The sequence below is a fragment of the Lepidothrix coronata genome, unplaced genomic scaffold (assembly GCF_001604755.1).
Source record: "Lepidothrix coronata isolate B3197 unplaced genomic scaffold, Lepidothrix_coronata-1.0 Scaffold38, whole genome shotgun sequence".
Taxonomy (NCBI): domain Eukaryota; kingdom Metazoa; phylum Chordata; class Aves; order Passeriformes; family Pipridae; genus Lepidothrix; species Lepidothrix coronata.
Window position 1 is genome coordinate 6,177,480 of NW_016690218.1, and position 15,469 is coordinate 6,192,948.

At 38.4% G+C, this 15,469-nt stretch overlaps 1 protein-coding gene across 1 annotated transcript in view; it reads left to right on the forward strand.

Moving 5' to 3' along the window:
* Positions 1-14,149, forward strand: part of LOC108496330 (spermatogenesis-associated protein 7 homolog) — a 31,422-nt gene extending 17,273 nt beyond the window's left edge. Inside the window, exons 5-10 of the mRNA XM_017812958.1 lie at positions 381-889; positions 982-1,042; positions 2,299-2,363; positions 2,980-3,051; positions 3,536-3,593; positions 13,421-14,149. Of these exons, the coding sequence (XP_017668447.1) occupies positions 381-889; positions 982-1,042; positions 2,299-2,363; positions 2,980-3,051; positions 3,536-3,593; positions 13,421-13,546 (891 nt within the window). The 3' untranslated portion in view covers positions 13,547-14,149. The remainder of the gene's footprint in view (positions 1-380; positions 890-981; positions 1,043-2,298; positions 2,364-2,979; positions 3,052-3,535; positions 3,594-13,420) is intronic.
* Positions 14,150-15,469: the final 1,320 nt, after the last annotated feature.

Here is a 15,469-nt window from a genome sequence, read left to right on the forward strand (position 1 = left end):
GAGTCATGAATTTCATAGATGGGAACACACAATGTGCAAGGCAGAAAAAAGTGTCCTATTCTCCCTCTGTGAGCCCTGGCAATCAAAATAGGATTTCTGTAATTTCATAAGACTATTTGTCATTAGAAATCTCAACCTTGTAAAGAGGAGGAAAGAAAAAGAAACTAGGAAGAGGACTGGTTAACTAGCTCAAGCACAGTGGCAGGTTTGCTTTACTCCTAACTGCAATTTCCAAAACAAAATAAATCATTTAGACCAATTGACTCAGTTTGAAAACGGTTTCTTAAAATTCCTCCTGTGTGAATTAATTTGTAAGAGACACTGTTTTCAGTGAATTCTTTTGTGATTTTTTTCTGTCAGTTTTATTCTTTAATCTACAGATGAGGTGGTCACTGTTGGAAAATGGTCACCCATATTTGACATCTGGTTGGAACAACTCTTCCGGAACAAAGAGAGAGCAGCCCCCCTCTGTATCATTTCAGAAGTTCACTTCAAGGACTCTGATGCCAGCTCCTGCTGCAAGAAGGACTATCCCAAATGGTGCTCCATGTGCTTTGTCTCAGACTCCTGTTCACAACTCCAGTACAGACAGATCATCTGCTTCACTGCTTCTGCGATCTCGCATGCATTTGGGCAGTCGCAACACAAAGAAGGCATTTCAAAACTCTGCTCATAAAACATACTCTGGGGACCTCCTGGACAGACATTCAGCCTACTTTACAAAAAAGAAGCAATGTTTTAGCCCTCGGATCTTAAAGACATCACATCAATCTTCTCTTATGAAGTATAGGTATTATAATCCTCCCTCAAGAAAAAGGAGCTCCTCCCCTAGCAGACCACCATTTAAATCATCAGATATCAATAACAAGAAGAAAAGCGAGTTGCACAGGTACTTATGTCAGTGCTAAAAGTTAAGTAATTCTGCTTTCAAACACCTCATTTGAATCATAACTGTTTCTCACCATGTTTTTAATCTTTCAGATTTTTAGAAGATTCACACGTGAGACCCCATTCTGTTCACTTCTCTCAGCAGCCAGTTGAGGTTGGTGTACTCAGTGTCTTACAAAGTAAAAAGAGTGAAGCATACTGTTCATACATAAAAGTGTCCTGGTTATGTGGAAATGAAATGGATAATGGATTCATTGGCTTTGCTGAATATAAGTAAAGAGCAAAACCAAAAAATTAAATCATCTTATGAGAAGTGACTAAGATTGCAATTGAGAAACTTATCATGCAGGGCTAGATAGGGTCAACAGACACTGTGAATAAAATAGGAACAGCTAAAGTAACTGGGCTCTCTGAGAAACACAAATGAGGCATTATGCAATATGAAAAACACTGTGTCCCAACACAAATCTGCTCTTCTGAAAGCAGAGCTCTTCCCTACTTGACTGACCTTTTTAGTTTTTACCTCTTACTACTTACTCAAAGGTTTACAGCCTTTGAGTCCATACAAATAATAACTTGGAGCCCATAAATGTCCAGACAAAGTGCTATTCTCTCAGTCTGTGGTCACTACTGTAGTATTGATACAAGACTTTGTCTGGAAGTTGTACTCCATTAGTCATCTGGGTTTTTGAGATGAATGGTGGATTGATTTCGTGAATTTCATGCTCTTAAAAATAAGGGCTGCTTAACAGTAACTAAGGCAATAGCTGAAGATAGAGAAATTTTGCATGATTCCTTGGCGCGAGCACCCTTTTACAGAATCCATGTTGAATTTCTACACAGCTCTGCCAAGGCACCACAGACATGATTTTTGATAGCCCTATGCTAGATAGCACTATTTGATTCCTTGCTCGAAACCACCAAAACCTTCATTTAACAATATTATCAAGAGAAGCTCCCATCCTCATTTGATGAGCCACAGCAAAAGATAATTTTGATGTCAATCTGATTTTCTAAGTCCTCTTTCAAATATACAAATGTATTTTGCATTTCCTTCTAACGAAAAAGTACGAAGTCCGCAAAGATTTTCGATTTTGTCAGAATTTCTTATTTGCTTCATAGCATTTGTATCATTTCTCTCAGATTTTTCAAACTGGTTTCCATTTCTGGAAATGGACAAGTTCATTCTCAAATGAACGAACCTAATAATAATACTCGTTTGTTATTTATGTGAGTGATTGACTCTCAAGACATTTATTTCACATGAGCTGCCATGTGATGATGTTGTGATTTTGATATGTTGTGAAATCAGATCATTTCCCCGGGTACTCTGAATGGAAATACATAATGTTAATATAAAGATAATTAAACAAATTATCTACATTTACCTCCTTTTCCTTTTTGTGGCAGAACCATGAATTGTGGATTCAAAATTCTGAAATGCCACTTTTTACAGGATTACAATTTGAAGAAAAGTAAGTTAAATATTTGTTAGTCACTTTTAACTGTTTCTAAGTTTCATATCAAAATATTAAAGTAGGAGTTTGGTGGAAAATTGAAAACAAGGCACAAGAGCCAATTACCAATAGCTGTATGCAGCGAGTAGAGGGACTCTGCTGGGAATGCGGGATTCAGTTACTTCCTTGGGAAATCAGAAAGTTGGAAGACCTTTTCTTAGTCATGCCACTCCTCTTACTGTAGGCAAAATAAATATGGTAAGGATAAATAATAAATAAACAATATTAATAGTAATTTATCTTCTAATACCTACACTTTGTTAATTGGAACTATTTTTAACTGTTTATTCACAAAAGGCATAGATATTCTTGTTTAATGAAATTAATGGATTAAAGTAACTGGGAATTGACCAACAGAGCTGTCAAAATTTGTCATTTTAAAACTTATAAACCTGAATAGTAAAAAAACGCAGACTAGTTAACAGATTCGTCACTTTTGGATAGGTTGGCAAAACTCTTAATTTGAGCTAGTTTAATTACTCTAAAACTTCTGCTTCTTTGGATGGTATTGTAAACCTTACTTGCATTCAGTATATGTTAGAGAAAGATGCTGACAACTTCTGTATTTTTGTAGAGAAGAAGAGTATCTTCGCTTTCTTCAAGATCTCACTAATGATATTTTGATTAGAGGTTGTTATCACAGAGAGTAAGTGCTTTGCCTTTCATGTTTATTCCTTTGAGTAACAAAATTTTGACCAATTATTCAAACAGTGGTGGTTTTAATTGGTGGTTTTAACGAGAGAAAAGTCTAAAGACTTAGGCCCCACTTAGGCCCCACCTTAAATACAGAGAACTACTACCCTGTGATGGAGAGCACCAATACTCTAACATTTTTATTAAATGTGGAAGAAGAAATTTGAATTATATCCATGAAAGTCTGTCCCTAGCATAGTTCCTTCCAAACTGCGTGCACTTGGAATGGCAATATCTAACAACCTTAAAATCCTTAATATTTTAGTTACTTACAAGTACAGTAGGGATAGGGAGGGGATGGAGCAAAAGTGAAAAGCTGGGATGCATTCTAAGCGATCTGAAAGACAGGCTCAGTAGTTATTTTTCATTTTAAAAGTTTACAGCCTTTGAACTGTTGGAGTTTTTGCACTGATGTTCCTCTTTTTTTTTCTTTTAAGGGCATTAGAAGATGTATTTCAAATGCACATTAAAAGTAAGAGGCATAACCTTGATGAGGTGAGCAAAAAATGTCTGGTGTTAAATCTTCTGTCACCTCCAGTAGAAATGTTGTATGTCAATGCTGAGCAACAATTTATGGCAGATTGACTAGTGTGCAATTTAATAAAAGGCAAGAAGAAACTCCCTCTGCAAAAGCATCAGTAAGGGCGTTTTCCATGGAGCACTGGTAAAGAGAGATTTTTCTGTACATTTTTTTGTATTACTCTAATAAGTTTTCTAAAAGACAGATAATGTAGTTAGCATGCAGAATGGCTTTCATTACACAAAACCTGTTCATGAAGAATGCTTGTTGCTGCCCTTTTTTGCCATGACTACCATTTTCTGGAGCAAGAAAGGCTTGTAGGCTGTGGCTAGATCAAGTAAGAAGACCTTGTGTTTCAATAGCTTGTGTTTAGGAGTTTTGTCACCACTTAATACTCTAAGTCCAATATGAAGTCTCCCCATGTGGTGCCTGCTGAGAATTATACACCTCAAAATGCTTATCTGAACATCTCCCATGCTGAGAGGGAAGAGGCCTGTGAAGGGGCAATAGGAAATGCCAGGCACAAATATACAGCCACAGTCTGTCTCTCTCCACTGCAAGTCTGGCATCTTATCTAGGATGAGTGGAAGCAACTTTGCCTGTTTTAATCCAGGGTTTAGAGCCCTCTCCTGAGAGCAGGGCTTATAACTGCTCTTTGAAAAATTGTAAGGAACACACTGTTTTCCTTTTAAAAGTCATTCACAGAGAAGGTGGCATTAGTGGTGTTGTCATTATCTTTATCTTTGCTGTTATCCCAGGTTGGTTGAAGCATTTGGCAGCTTCCAATGCCTTCCCCAGACTGAGGAAACCCAAATCCAACACTCTACCTCCTGAGCAGATAACTCAGCTGAGCTTCTGAACTAATTCCTCTAGGTTAGATAGTAGAAGCAAAGTGGGAGACACCAGCCGTGCAAACTGAGGTTGCAGCACTCATTTAAACGGCACTGGGTTTTCCTCCTTCTCAATAACTGATAATATGAATTCCTTCTTCTTTAAAGTCTCTGTATTAAAGGAAAGAAAATTAAATAAAACCACTTTCCTAAGGGCCTGCAGCAGAACTGTGAGCTCCACAGAGAGTATGAGAGTTCAGTCACAGCCTTCCACTTGCATTGCCTGCCAGCTGCTTGTTGAGGGGTCCCTGCCCAGTGCACAGGGCTTGGGTCATGGGGCTCTTTCATCCAACGCTTCTTCTATCTCCCACAGGGAGTGAGACTGCTAATTCCAGCCTTGAGAGGGATTTGATGCTCCAGTCCTCCTCTAGATCTGACTTTAAAGGCCTCTACACAAAAAGGCTTATCATTGAGTCTGATGACCCAAAGAACATGATCATGGTCAAGGACTTGGCACATGCACTCCAAAGGTCGTATAACTTCAGCAGATTCAGATAGGAACATTTCCGAGGGACTGGCATAGTGTGGCTTTTAAATGAGCTACCTTTACCTATTTGTTCCTGCAAATTTGTAAGCATTTAGTATTGTATTTTCTTTAACACTAGGCATGTGGGAGTTACACGCATGATTTGCACATTGAATAAATAACAGTCAGAGGAATTATAAAATAATTAGAATGCAGAATGTTATTTTGTCTTTCGAAGTGCTACAATTAGGGGAGAGATGTTGTTTTGGTAACTGTTTAGTTGCTGGACTGAATGACAGTCAGTAGGTGAAAAAGTGTTTGAGGAATGACTTGAGCTGCAATTTAAGTTGGTTTGTGGGAAAAAAATCAGCAGCTGCACCTCAGTTTGAGAGGATATGTAGTTTACATCTGACTAGAGGATGCTGAGCATATGTGTAAGGTCAACTGTTGCCTTAGAGATAGAGCTGAGAAACCTTTAATAGAAAATTGAAGGTATATGGTTCCTTCCAGAAGGAGGAGTTTGTAAACAGTAGCAGATTTCTACTATGTCCTACTGGAAAATGTTTGATATCTAGGAATGCATTGTTCTGAACCTGAGTAGAGCTTAAGCCTGGTGTTTTCCCCTCTAAAAATACTGACTGAAGACTTTAAAGAAACTTGAAAAAGAGGAATAAAAGTAATTGGCCAATAATTGATTTAAAGATTTTTGCATGTTTAGCCATGCAGTGATGAAAGAAAAAAGAACCAAACTGCCTCTCTGTATTAGAAGAACACAGCACACAGGAGAAAGAACTGTTTTTGAAAAGATAAATGAGAAGTGTAAACATAACTTACACGAGAGAAGCTTGTGAGCAGTGACATTTATTAGAACAGGCATAGTTCCCACAAGAGAAGTAATGGAAGCTGAATTGCTTTCAGGCTTTTAAAAGTGAATTGGCCAGTGGATGGAAATGAATTCCACAGAGAGTGGACTTTTGTCCTACAAAAATATTTTTTTCCCTTTTCATTTGTTGTCTTCAAACCAAACTCTTTTTGTTTACTATCACTGTTTTCTGGACCAGACAGACAAAATAACAAGATGGAAACATCTGTCAAGGTCTTTGCAGCGTCTTTTTTTACCCATCCTGGATACCTGCCAACTTGTTATTTGGGTACTTCCTTCTCTGGACTCTGCTCTTCTGTGTGCTTACTATCCAAAACCAACACACCCCTCTCCAAGTTCCTGCTGGCATTTGCTCTAGCACAGTGTCTGAGATCTGTTCCCTAAAACAACCTCCACTTTGGTCTACTGCCAGTTCGTACATCATGAGGGTGCTTAAACCCATCCAAATGCATGGTTTGACCCACCATCCATGTTTGGCCCCACATCACAGCCAAGCAATCCTCACCACTTACCAGGGGATTCATGGCTTTAGTACCTGCAGCCTCTTTTCCAGCTTTTAGAAAGAGAATAGCACCATTGCTCTTCCAAGGAGAAGGTTACACACTCAATGGGATATTACATAGTGACTGAGGGAAAGAAGAATGCAATTAATTGCCTAATTCTGTTAGGGGAAAAATAGATAACAGCATAGCAAAGAAGAAGAGAGTGAAGAAAGAATATAGGACGGAGGAAAGAAAGACAGTGCCTCAAATATAAGAGCCTTTTTAAATGACTGGCATCTTCACCTTAGATCCTATTCTCTACATACCTGTATGTTACAATTACTGGTGTAAAGTGGGGCACAGAGGGTAATTCTATCACTGGACTCCAGCCCAAGGTAATTTTCAATCTGATTCATCAAGGTGTCAGAGGAGCAATTTTTAATTTTTTTTTTGCTTCAGAACATGCAATTTCAAATAGCATGTCCAGGAGAAAGCATGCACCAGTCCTTCCACCAAGATTTATTTCTCCTGTTCGCGCTGTTTCACTACCTCTGCAAGCTGCATTCAGTGGTCTACTTATAAATCTTCAGCTGAGGCTTCTTTTCACCTGCCCAGCCCTGGATGTTCAAACATTCTTTTATGTTTTAGAACTACAATTAATTAGCACACTAATTGAGGAACTGGAGAGTTTTTCTAACAAATTTTCACAGAGCAAAGAGGTTCTCCCCTTTTCTGTAGTACTGAAATGGTCTCTACTCAGGAAAGCTTGTGAAAGTTGGGGTTTTTTTTTATCTAGCCACTTGCTCAGATCCAACATCAGGCCATTTTATACCCTAGAAGTGCAAGGAGGACATTTCTGCTACAGAAACTGATCCATACTCAGATACAGTTCAAGAAGCCATCAATTCAATGAAAAATATTTCCTTAAGAAGAAAAAGAATTGTTGGTTCTTGCTAAGAGTTACAGGTAAAAGAATAGCTCTTGTAATCCAGGAAAGTGGAAAAAGTGTCCCTCCTGGGCTTGAAATAGCCACTGAAATGGGTCTGTAAGTGAATAATTTCAGGAAATTGATGGGAAACTAAATAGTACCTGCAGGGGTGAGGGATCCAGTGCCCATCAGTCTTCCAATGAGCAAACTGGTTCAACTAATTTATTTCCTGGAATTTTATCATGTAAAGCCAAAAGCTTCTGAAGACACAAAGTAGTATGTTTTTGTTTTATGTCTTTGGTTTAGGAGGATCATAAAGCGTTCCTGCTTAAAACAGTACAGTGTAACGACACCAAAAGTTTTATCTAAGGTGAGGGGAAGATGGAAGACAGCTGATAAATGGCATCCAGTTGTGTTACCAAACATTTCAGGACAGGAACACAGAACAGCACAGGCAGCTGAACACCATAGTGGTGTGGAAGCTGAAAGCCCATTTTATTTAACCAAACAAAATTATTTCCTTTGATTACTGTGTGAGTATAGCCTCAGTGATAAGACCTGGCAGGAAGTGTCGTAGGGTCTTTCATAGCCCTTAGTCGAAAGGTCTATTTTAACATTTCTAAAGCCAAAAAATCCTTTTTTTCATGTGCCACACCCCAGCACTATCTTGAGTCACACTGAAGCAGACACAGGAGAAAGCAACCTCTGCTTAATCCCTGGCACTATCTCCTACATGTTCTTTGCCCTTCCCTTCTTCAAGCGCCGTACCCTTTCTATTTAGCCCATCATGTCTCGTGGGACTGCTTTAGGAGGAGATACATCAGAAACAAGTGTGGTTTGGGATGCTAATGCAGTAATTAGTGGCTTAATCATCAAAGTGAATAAGCAACTTACCAACAGTCCCTTTCAGCCCTGTGCACTGCTACCATTTAAGTACAGAATTTTGTAATGTACCGTAATTAGATACTGCACATGGGAAAGTCTTAAAAGTAAACCAGTAAAAATGAAAATGACTGCTCTGAGATGAGCACAGGACCCAAGTTTATTCTTCTCACAACAGAAAAGGTCAGTGATCTGGTATTTGGAAACTTTCTTCCAAACCAATACTAACCCGTTGGCCCCATCACAGGCAGAAAGGGAAGTGTCCTGTGAAAAAAGTTCTCTTCAGCATGGGACTTAAAGTAGGAATCTTCTGTTTTGGCAAAGTGACATGGCTAATATTTTTTAGAAATTCCAGCATGAATGGTTTAATTTCAGTTTCTTAAAATTCTTCTGATTTTCAATTGGATGGACTAATTTCACTGCCTGCTCTGGCCGTACATACTGTGTAGCTCTCCCCGTTTCATATGCACATTCAGAGGTGTGCTTGCAGTGGCAAATACCCATTTTTTCAAGTACACAGGTATCTGCCTATGGAAACCAGAGTTTCCATACGTGGAGACAACCGGAAAATTGGATGAGTATCACATAAACATGGTCCATCTCACTACCGGTGGACATGTGTACAGTAGACTCTTCACATCTGCATAGCTGACAGCTTTGATTACTTCAGCCACTAAAACCAAGCCTAACCCCAAACTATGATTTAGTTATATGTCACCAAGCTTCAAAATGAGATCTAGAGGGGAAACTTTCATAGTTACAACACGGTTAACTGATAGTTACAACACAGGATTGAATCTGCTGGCTCAGCACTGTGCAGGCCTGGCCACAAACTCTCACAGTCCTCACAACCTTCCATAGCCTTGACTGCTGTTCTAGATTTTTCCCTTTTGTTGAAGGTTCACTTTAGCAGTCAACTCAGCAAAACAGAACACAGAAGATAAAAAATTACCTTATAATATTTACAAAGAGTAGCCTTGTGAATAGGTTTTAGTAACTTTTGTATTTGTCCAGAAATTATTGTAAGAATCCTTTTAGAGCCATAGAATAGGTTTTAAAGTTGCTCTTTTCATTATTCTTGGGTATTTCTTAATGTCTATCATGGCCGTAAACTTCTCAAAATAATAAGATACTGAAGACTGCAAATCTTATCAATCAGTTTAACACATGTGCGTGGAGGAATCCATTGGATCCCTATCACAAGGAGTTTTTATTGCTCCGTATTTTCTGAACACTGATATGTTGAGCTACAAAAGTGATTTCTTTTGAAGCACTGGACATTATGTGTTTCCAGCTCATGGAGAGTGTACATTGTCTTTAATAAGTTTCAACAAGAGCAACTAATTTTCTGTTAAAGTGCTTAAGATTGAATGGCTATTGTAATGATCTTCAAATTGAACCAGAGTTTTAAAATTTTCCCAGCAAGTTCCTCAGAGTCTGCCCATCCTTTTTCCCTTTCTATATGACAGCTTCTAGACTCCATTCCATGTCATGAATACCCACAGGTCTTCTTCTACAGAACAAAAAGGCTGTCATGATTATCATCTCCTAATAAAGCAAAGTTGAGTGAGGATGCTCTAGCAATCCTAATTAAATAATCCATAATTTGTTTTCCATTTGATTCATTCTTACGGTAATATTAATAATTTTCTCAGTCTTGACTAAGTCAAGGCACTTGGTCAGGCACTCTCAGTGTATTCTGCAATCATCTGCCACTGAGAATCTAGTCATGTATTTTTCAAGATAGGTGAACTGTTTGCCTGCTTACTTAACTATCTGCAATCCCAACTATGGACTGCAAATTTCATCACCATTTTCCTTTCTCCCATTATGATTACACTGGATCACTCACGTATTTAGCTACAATTGCCTTGGCTCTTTTAAAGGCTGAAATACAAAAACACACAGGATCACAGAAGAACATGGAAAAAAGGCCTGTTTTGCTCCAATGAATTCTGGATGTTCTAGTTGGTTCTTACCTCTGAGGAACCTGTGCACATGGTAGGCATAACCTTGGACCATGTGCAGTCCTAAGGTTTAATGTGGCAGTCTTCCACATTATTCTTACAAAGAGAAGGTAGATTTGCTGCTACTTTGTGCAGTGTGTTTTATGGAGCTCTGCTCCAGGGTAGTTTACTGGAGTCCACCTCTTCTGCAGTCTTGCCTCTGTGCTTCTTTCCAGAATGGGATTTTCCAGGAGGGTTTAGCTAAAAGAGAGGTAATCTGGACTGCAAAATTTCTTGCAGAGGAAAAAGAAAGTCTCTGAGACTACTTGAGTGAGTTAGAGGAAATAAATGAATGAGATAGTGGGGACAAAAGTGAAACACCTACTTAACTGAAACCTCATTTCAGTCGTTTTCTCCAGTTAATTAAGTATTGAGGAAAATGGATGCAGAAAGCACATTTTAAAGCAATCAAGTACTGCCAGAAATCAAACCAGCAATTTGAAAAGAGAACAACACTGCTCTCTGGCATCTGACAAAATAAGATATTTGACAGGGAACAATATGTGCAGTACTGGTTAATTGGGAGGCGAGGAGAAGAATAATCATAGCTGCATTACTGAATTTATAGAAGTATCTCCAGTGTACCACAGGGACAATGTGAATTTGTGGAATCCTCCTGCCTGCTACAGCAAGCCAGCAATCTCTTACATTCCCATCAACATTTTTTTCAATGTACCCTAGACAGCAATGCAGAAATAGCAACTGTGGTGGCTGAAACCAGGAGAACTGCCTTTAAAATGACTGCAAAATCCCCCACTTTTGTCTGCTGATGAAGAGGTATGGGATAAGAAACAAGTGGGGAAAAAAATCTTCATTAATGCTTGCTCTCCTTTGCTAGCCTTCATCAGAGCAGGGAACAACCCTTTACCAGTTATCTGGCTATGGAATATGGCTATTCCAGCACCAGTCCTGCAACAGGTTAGGTTGACTGTGTGTATCAGGATTAGAGCAAAGACTATTTTCCCCAGTTTTTAGTTCTAAGCTGTAGCCAAACACAACGTGAACTCAATCCGCCAACTAACCTACATTTTAGAAGCTCTGGCAGAGCATTTAAGGCTATATTGTCTTCCCTGCAGTTGGTTCACTGACCTTTCATTTTTTCCCATGTCATTTTAGCACATTAAAATAATGATTACAACACAAGCATGCTGCTTTGTCAAAGAAGTTAGCAAAGGGGATTGAGACACCTGAACAAATAATTTAGTACCCTTCCTACACATACTGACAACACTGTGTAAGGGGCTGTGCAGTTAATGGGACATTGTTATTTAGACTCTTTGATATAAACCAATACTTTCATGGGTAGCTGCCTATCTCAGCAGTAGATTTGTTGATCTGAAGATAATATCAAAAGCCAGACAAAAAACATTCATATAAAAAGAGAAGTAGAAGAGTAGCTAACCAAGTTAAATAAGCAGTTGAGCAAGTAGAAGATTCAGGAATACAAAACAGATTCTTTCCCTCTGTAATTGCTCACAAGATATTGACAAGAAACAAAAATCCAAATGGTCATCTCCTTTACTACTTTTAGCCTCTATGATTGGAATCCAAGTTAATTAACTTAATCTAAAATTAATTTAATCCAAACTATGCTCCCATCAGGAGAACTAAAATCTTCCATCCGTCAGTGCCAGGCAGTGCCTAAAGCCATGCATATCTTTAAATACCAACAATAGTGCTGAAAACAGAGTATTTTTCAACTTGGGGTCAAAAGAACACAGAACATTTCCCTTTCTCTATACTAAAAAAAAAAAAAAAAAAAAAAGAAAGAAATTGAAGTCCCCAAGCACAATTAATAATTTCCCACTTCCCTGTTTTGCCTCTAAAACAGAAAAAATTGGTAGTCTGATGTGGGTACACAGTCTTGATGAAAAGTCAATCTTCTTTCACAAGATCAAGTGTATTTACACTGATTTTATGTGGTACTCAGCAGGCTGCCTAAATAAAGGAACCCTGAAACACTGCCTAGTACAGAGCAGACTCTCACTAAGCTTTCATCTGTCTAATTTATGAAGCACAGTAGCAGAAAAGCAAAATACAGAAAGCTGTTGATTTTTCTGTGCACCCATCTATCATCAGAGCTTTCACTGAAGTGTTTCAACAGCTGAATTGTCAATAGAGATCATGATTTTTCTGCTGTTAAAAAAGCTTCCAGGCAGACAAGTAAAACCATGCAAAAAGCTTAGCAGTTTTAGCTATTTTATAGCAATATCCTGTTTTTCTGAGTTCCATAGTTTCTGAACTCTACACTGAAATAAGTGCTTAGGTGTGCCTACAAGTGTGTCAAAGAACATGCACACGCACATATACATACAGAGATCATCTTCTGTCCCAAGAAATATACACAGACCAGTCCATATATAAAGCAAATTCACATTGCTTTTGAGCACTGCTATTGCAGTCTGCTTTCACCATAGTCCACCTTGCATTCAGTTGTCAACATCGTTAAGTTCAAACAGCTGTTTTCAATTGTTTTCTGCAAAAAATTACTGGCAGCCTTTTGTAATTTGTGGCTATTTAGGATAAGACAGCAAAAGCAGAGGGAGATGGAATCATTTTAAAGGTTAGACAGCTGAAATCTCAAATAGGAGGAACAAGGAAACTAGCTCTGGGACAAGTACAGAGTGTTCTCTGGCACCTGGGCCATGGAGTGGCACTGCTTTCCCTACTGTACAGTGTTCGGATTGTCCACCACTGTGGATTGTTCACCATATCAACTGTAGGGCACATCAACAAAATTAGTAAGTTGGATAGCCAGAGTGTGATTCTTCTTTCAGCTCCATCTCTCCCTCCCGCTGGCTGTTACTGGACTGTCAGACCCTTCTGAGTGGTCCTGCTGTGAGCCAGCAGACATTAGTGATGGCAGCACTGCACCCAAGGGTGGAACTGCAGTGCAGCGCAGAGCATCTGCTGGAAGTTGAGGCTTGAGAAAGTAGCACAGGACCATGTTCAATAAATGGCATTTGTCCTACAAATTTTTAAAAAATTTGTACAAACTCTACCCAAATGGTAGTTATTTAGATTGTGGCTATGCCACAGGAAGCACGGGGCTATCTGAGCCCTGCCACTGCTGTATTGTTTCTGCACTCAAGGTTTGGAGAACTCCTGATTATCCCTGAGCCAAGAGGACTCCAGAAGTCGGGGCAGGACATGACCTGGGAACATTTTGAATTCCGACACATGAGACAGCAGTTGGCCCTTAATAATAGTCATGGACAAGCAGCAGACAAACAAATCTCCTTTTATGTTTTTCTTTCATTACCAGGTAAAAATGACAAGAATAGTTCAAGGCCTGAAGAAAGAGCTGAACATCACAAACCGACCACACCTTTCCATCAGCTGTGAGGGCACATGGCAAAAGGATGCCAACATTCCTGCGACGTGCTTTTAACTCACAATTTTGGGCATTTCAGAGAGCATTCAAAATCAGTTGGGACAGCGAACTAGTTTTTACACCAATTATAATGTAAACCTGGGGTAAACAGGAAAATGAAGAAGAGATCCACCTAATGCATCTGCCTGTGATGTAACACAGTATCACTATGGCAACAACCAGGTTAGCGTGCTGAGAACAATACCAGAGCACCAAAGACATTTTTACAGGGGCTTTCACAATCAGAATAGAAAGCCAGATACAAGTGTCCTTTCATTCATTACAGATAGTTGACAATCCTATGAGAAATCCTGATAAAGCACTTGGATTTTTTTCCTCTGCATGCTTGATATACAGATAGGTTGGAAATTAAGTTTTCAATACAGCTTCCCTATGTGAATTGCAACCAGGAATCTCATCAGTTTGCAAGAGGATGTAGAATATTAAGTCCCACTTTCAAGAGATTTAGGCAATAATCTAAGATCTCTTTAAAATCTTAACCTATATTAGCTTATATGTGAAAAAGCTAAGACTAGCTAGTACCACAATACATACTAGTTACTGAAAAAAACCCAGGCATTACAATCTTTCAAAATGCAAATATTTCACACTTAATGAAATCTAAACACTTATAAAATACAAGTGCAGCCAAGTAGGAAAATATGTAATGACTAAAGCCTCAATCCTTTCTTTTACTGATGATAGTCGCTTCTTTTATTATAACATAGTTGTTTAAATTTGTCTGGTTAAGATTAGACAGCTTTCTAAAGATAGATGTTTTTTCCACACTCTTCTCCAAGTGGGACACTTTTCAAGGCATCAGATTAAAATAGAAAAACAATGATTGGGATAAATAAAACATACTAGTTTTGTTTGGGTTTATTCTGTTGTCCGCTACCAGTGCCTTTTCACATACCGGCTTCTACCTTGAGACTTAATTTTTTTAAGAATTGCTAATTCCACAGATGATCCCTAAAGAAGTTCACCACATAAAACCTGTCTGAAATAATTTAATTTTTACAAGCAGCTTTGTCAGTATCCTGACAGAAGATGAGGCAATAAAATGCATCCTTTAAGATGGGCCCCTTTCAGTCTCTCTGGAAGATGCCTCTAGGCGTAGTGCCACAAGGATTGTTTTAATTACCTAATACTTAAGTTAAAAACAATTTGAGATGTTTAAGAAAAAGCCACAAGGTTTACTGATCCTACACCAACCATAGATAACCTTAGTTAGTAAAGGATAGGTCATATAAGATTTTGTTCTTTTGAACCATACAAAGTATTTTTGTTTGTCTGATTTGTTACTCATTTGATACAAATGCTCAATTTCTTTAAAGTTTTTTTCAGTTAGACTGATGAGTAAATTATTTGTTCTCATAAACTGACTGTATTCTAACAGACAATGCTGCAAACAAAGCAGAATAATGGTGTGCATGTGTATGTAAAAAGAGAAACCACTGCTTTGAGCATAAAATTAACTCACCTTCAAGTAGAAGGTGTCATCACAGAAGCAATTGTTACACTTTGAAAGTTCAACTTAAAACAAAGGTATTATCTTTTATTTAAAGTTAAAGAATCCTTTTCAAGGAGTAGAAAACATTATTACCCACTTTTGTTGAAAGGAGAAACGTCTTTCTGACAGAATAACAACAATGAAAATGCCTCTCTGCTGTGCATCTTGGAGTCTTAGGGCACTACTGCTCATGTAGAGGAGCTTGATTTTCCTAATACCTGGACAGGGTAGGTGAGCATAAGAAATATGAATTATCAGAAAGTAATTTCTTGTTCAGTTGGATAATGACTGATGTAGTTGATGTCACTCTTTTCTATAGCACAAAATTCTCTGTGCTACTGAGCAGTTAGACCAGTTAGACCTTTGAAATCCACAAGTAGAAGTTTGCTGGGGTGAGCGTATTTGTAATGAATCATCCTAAATTCAAG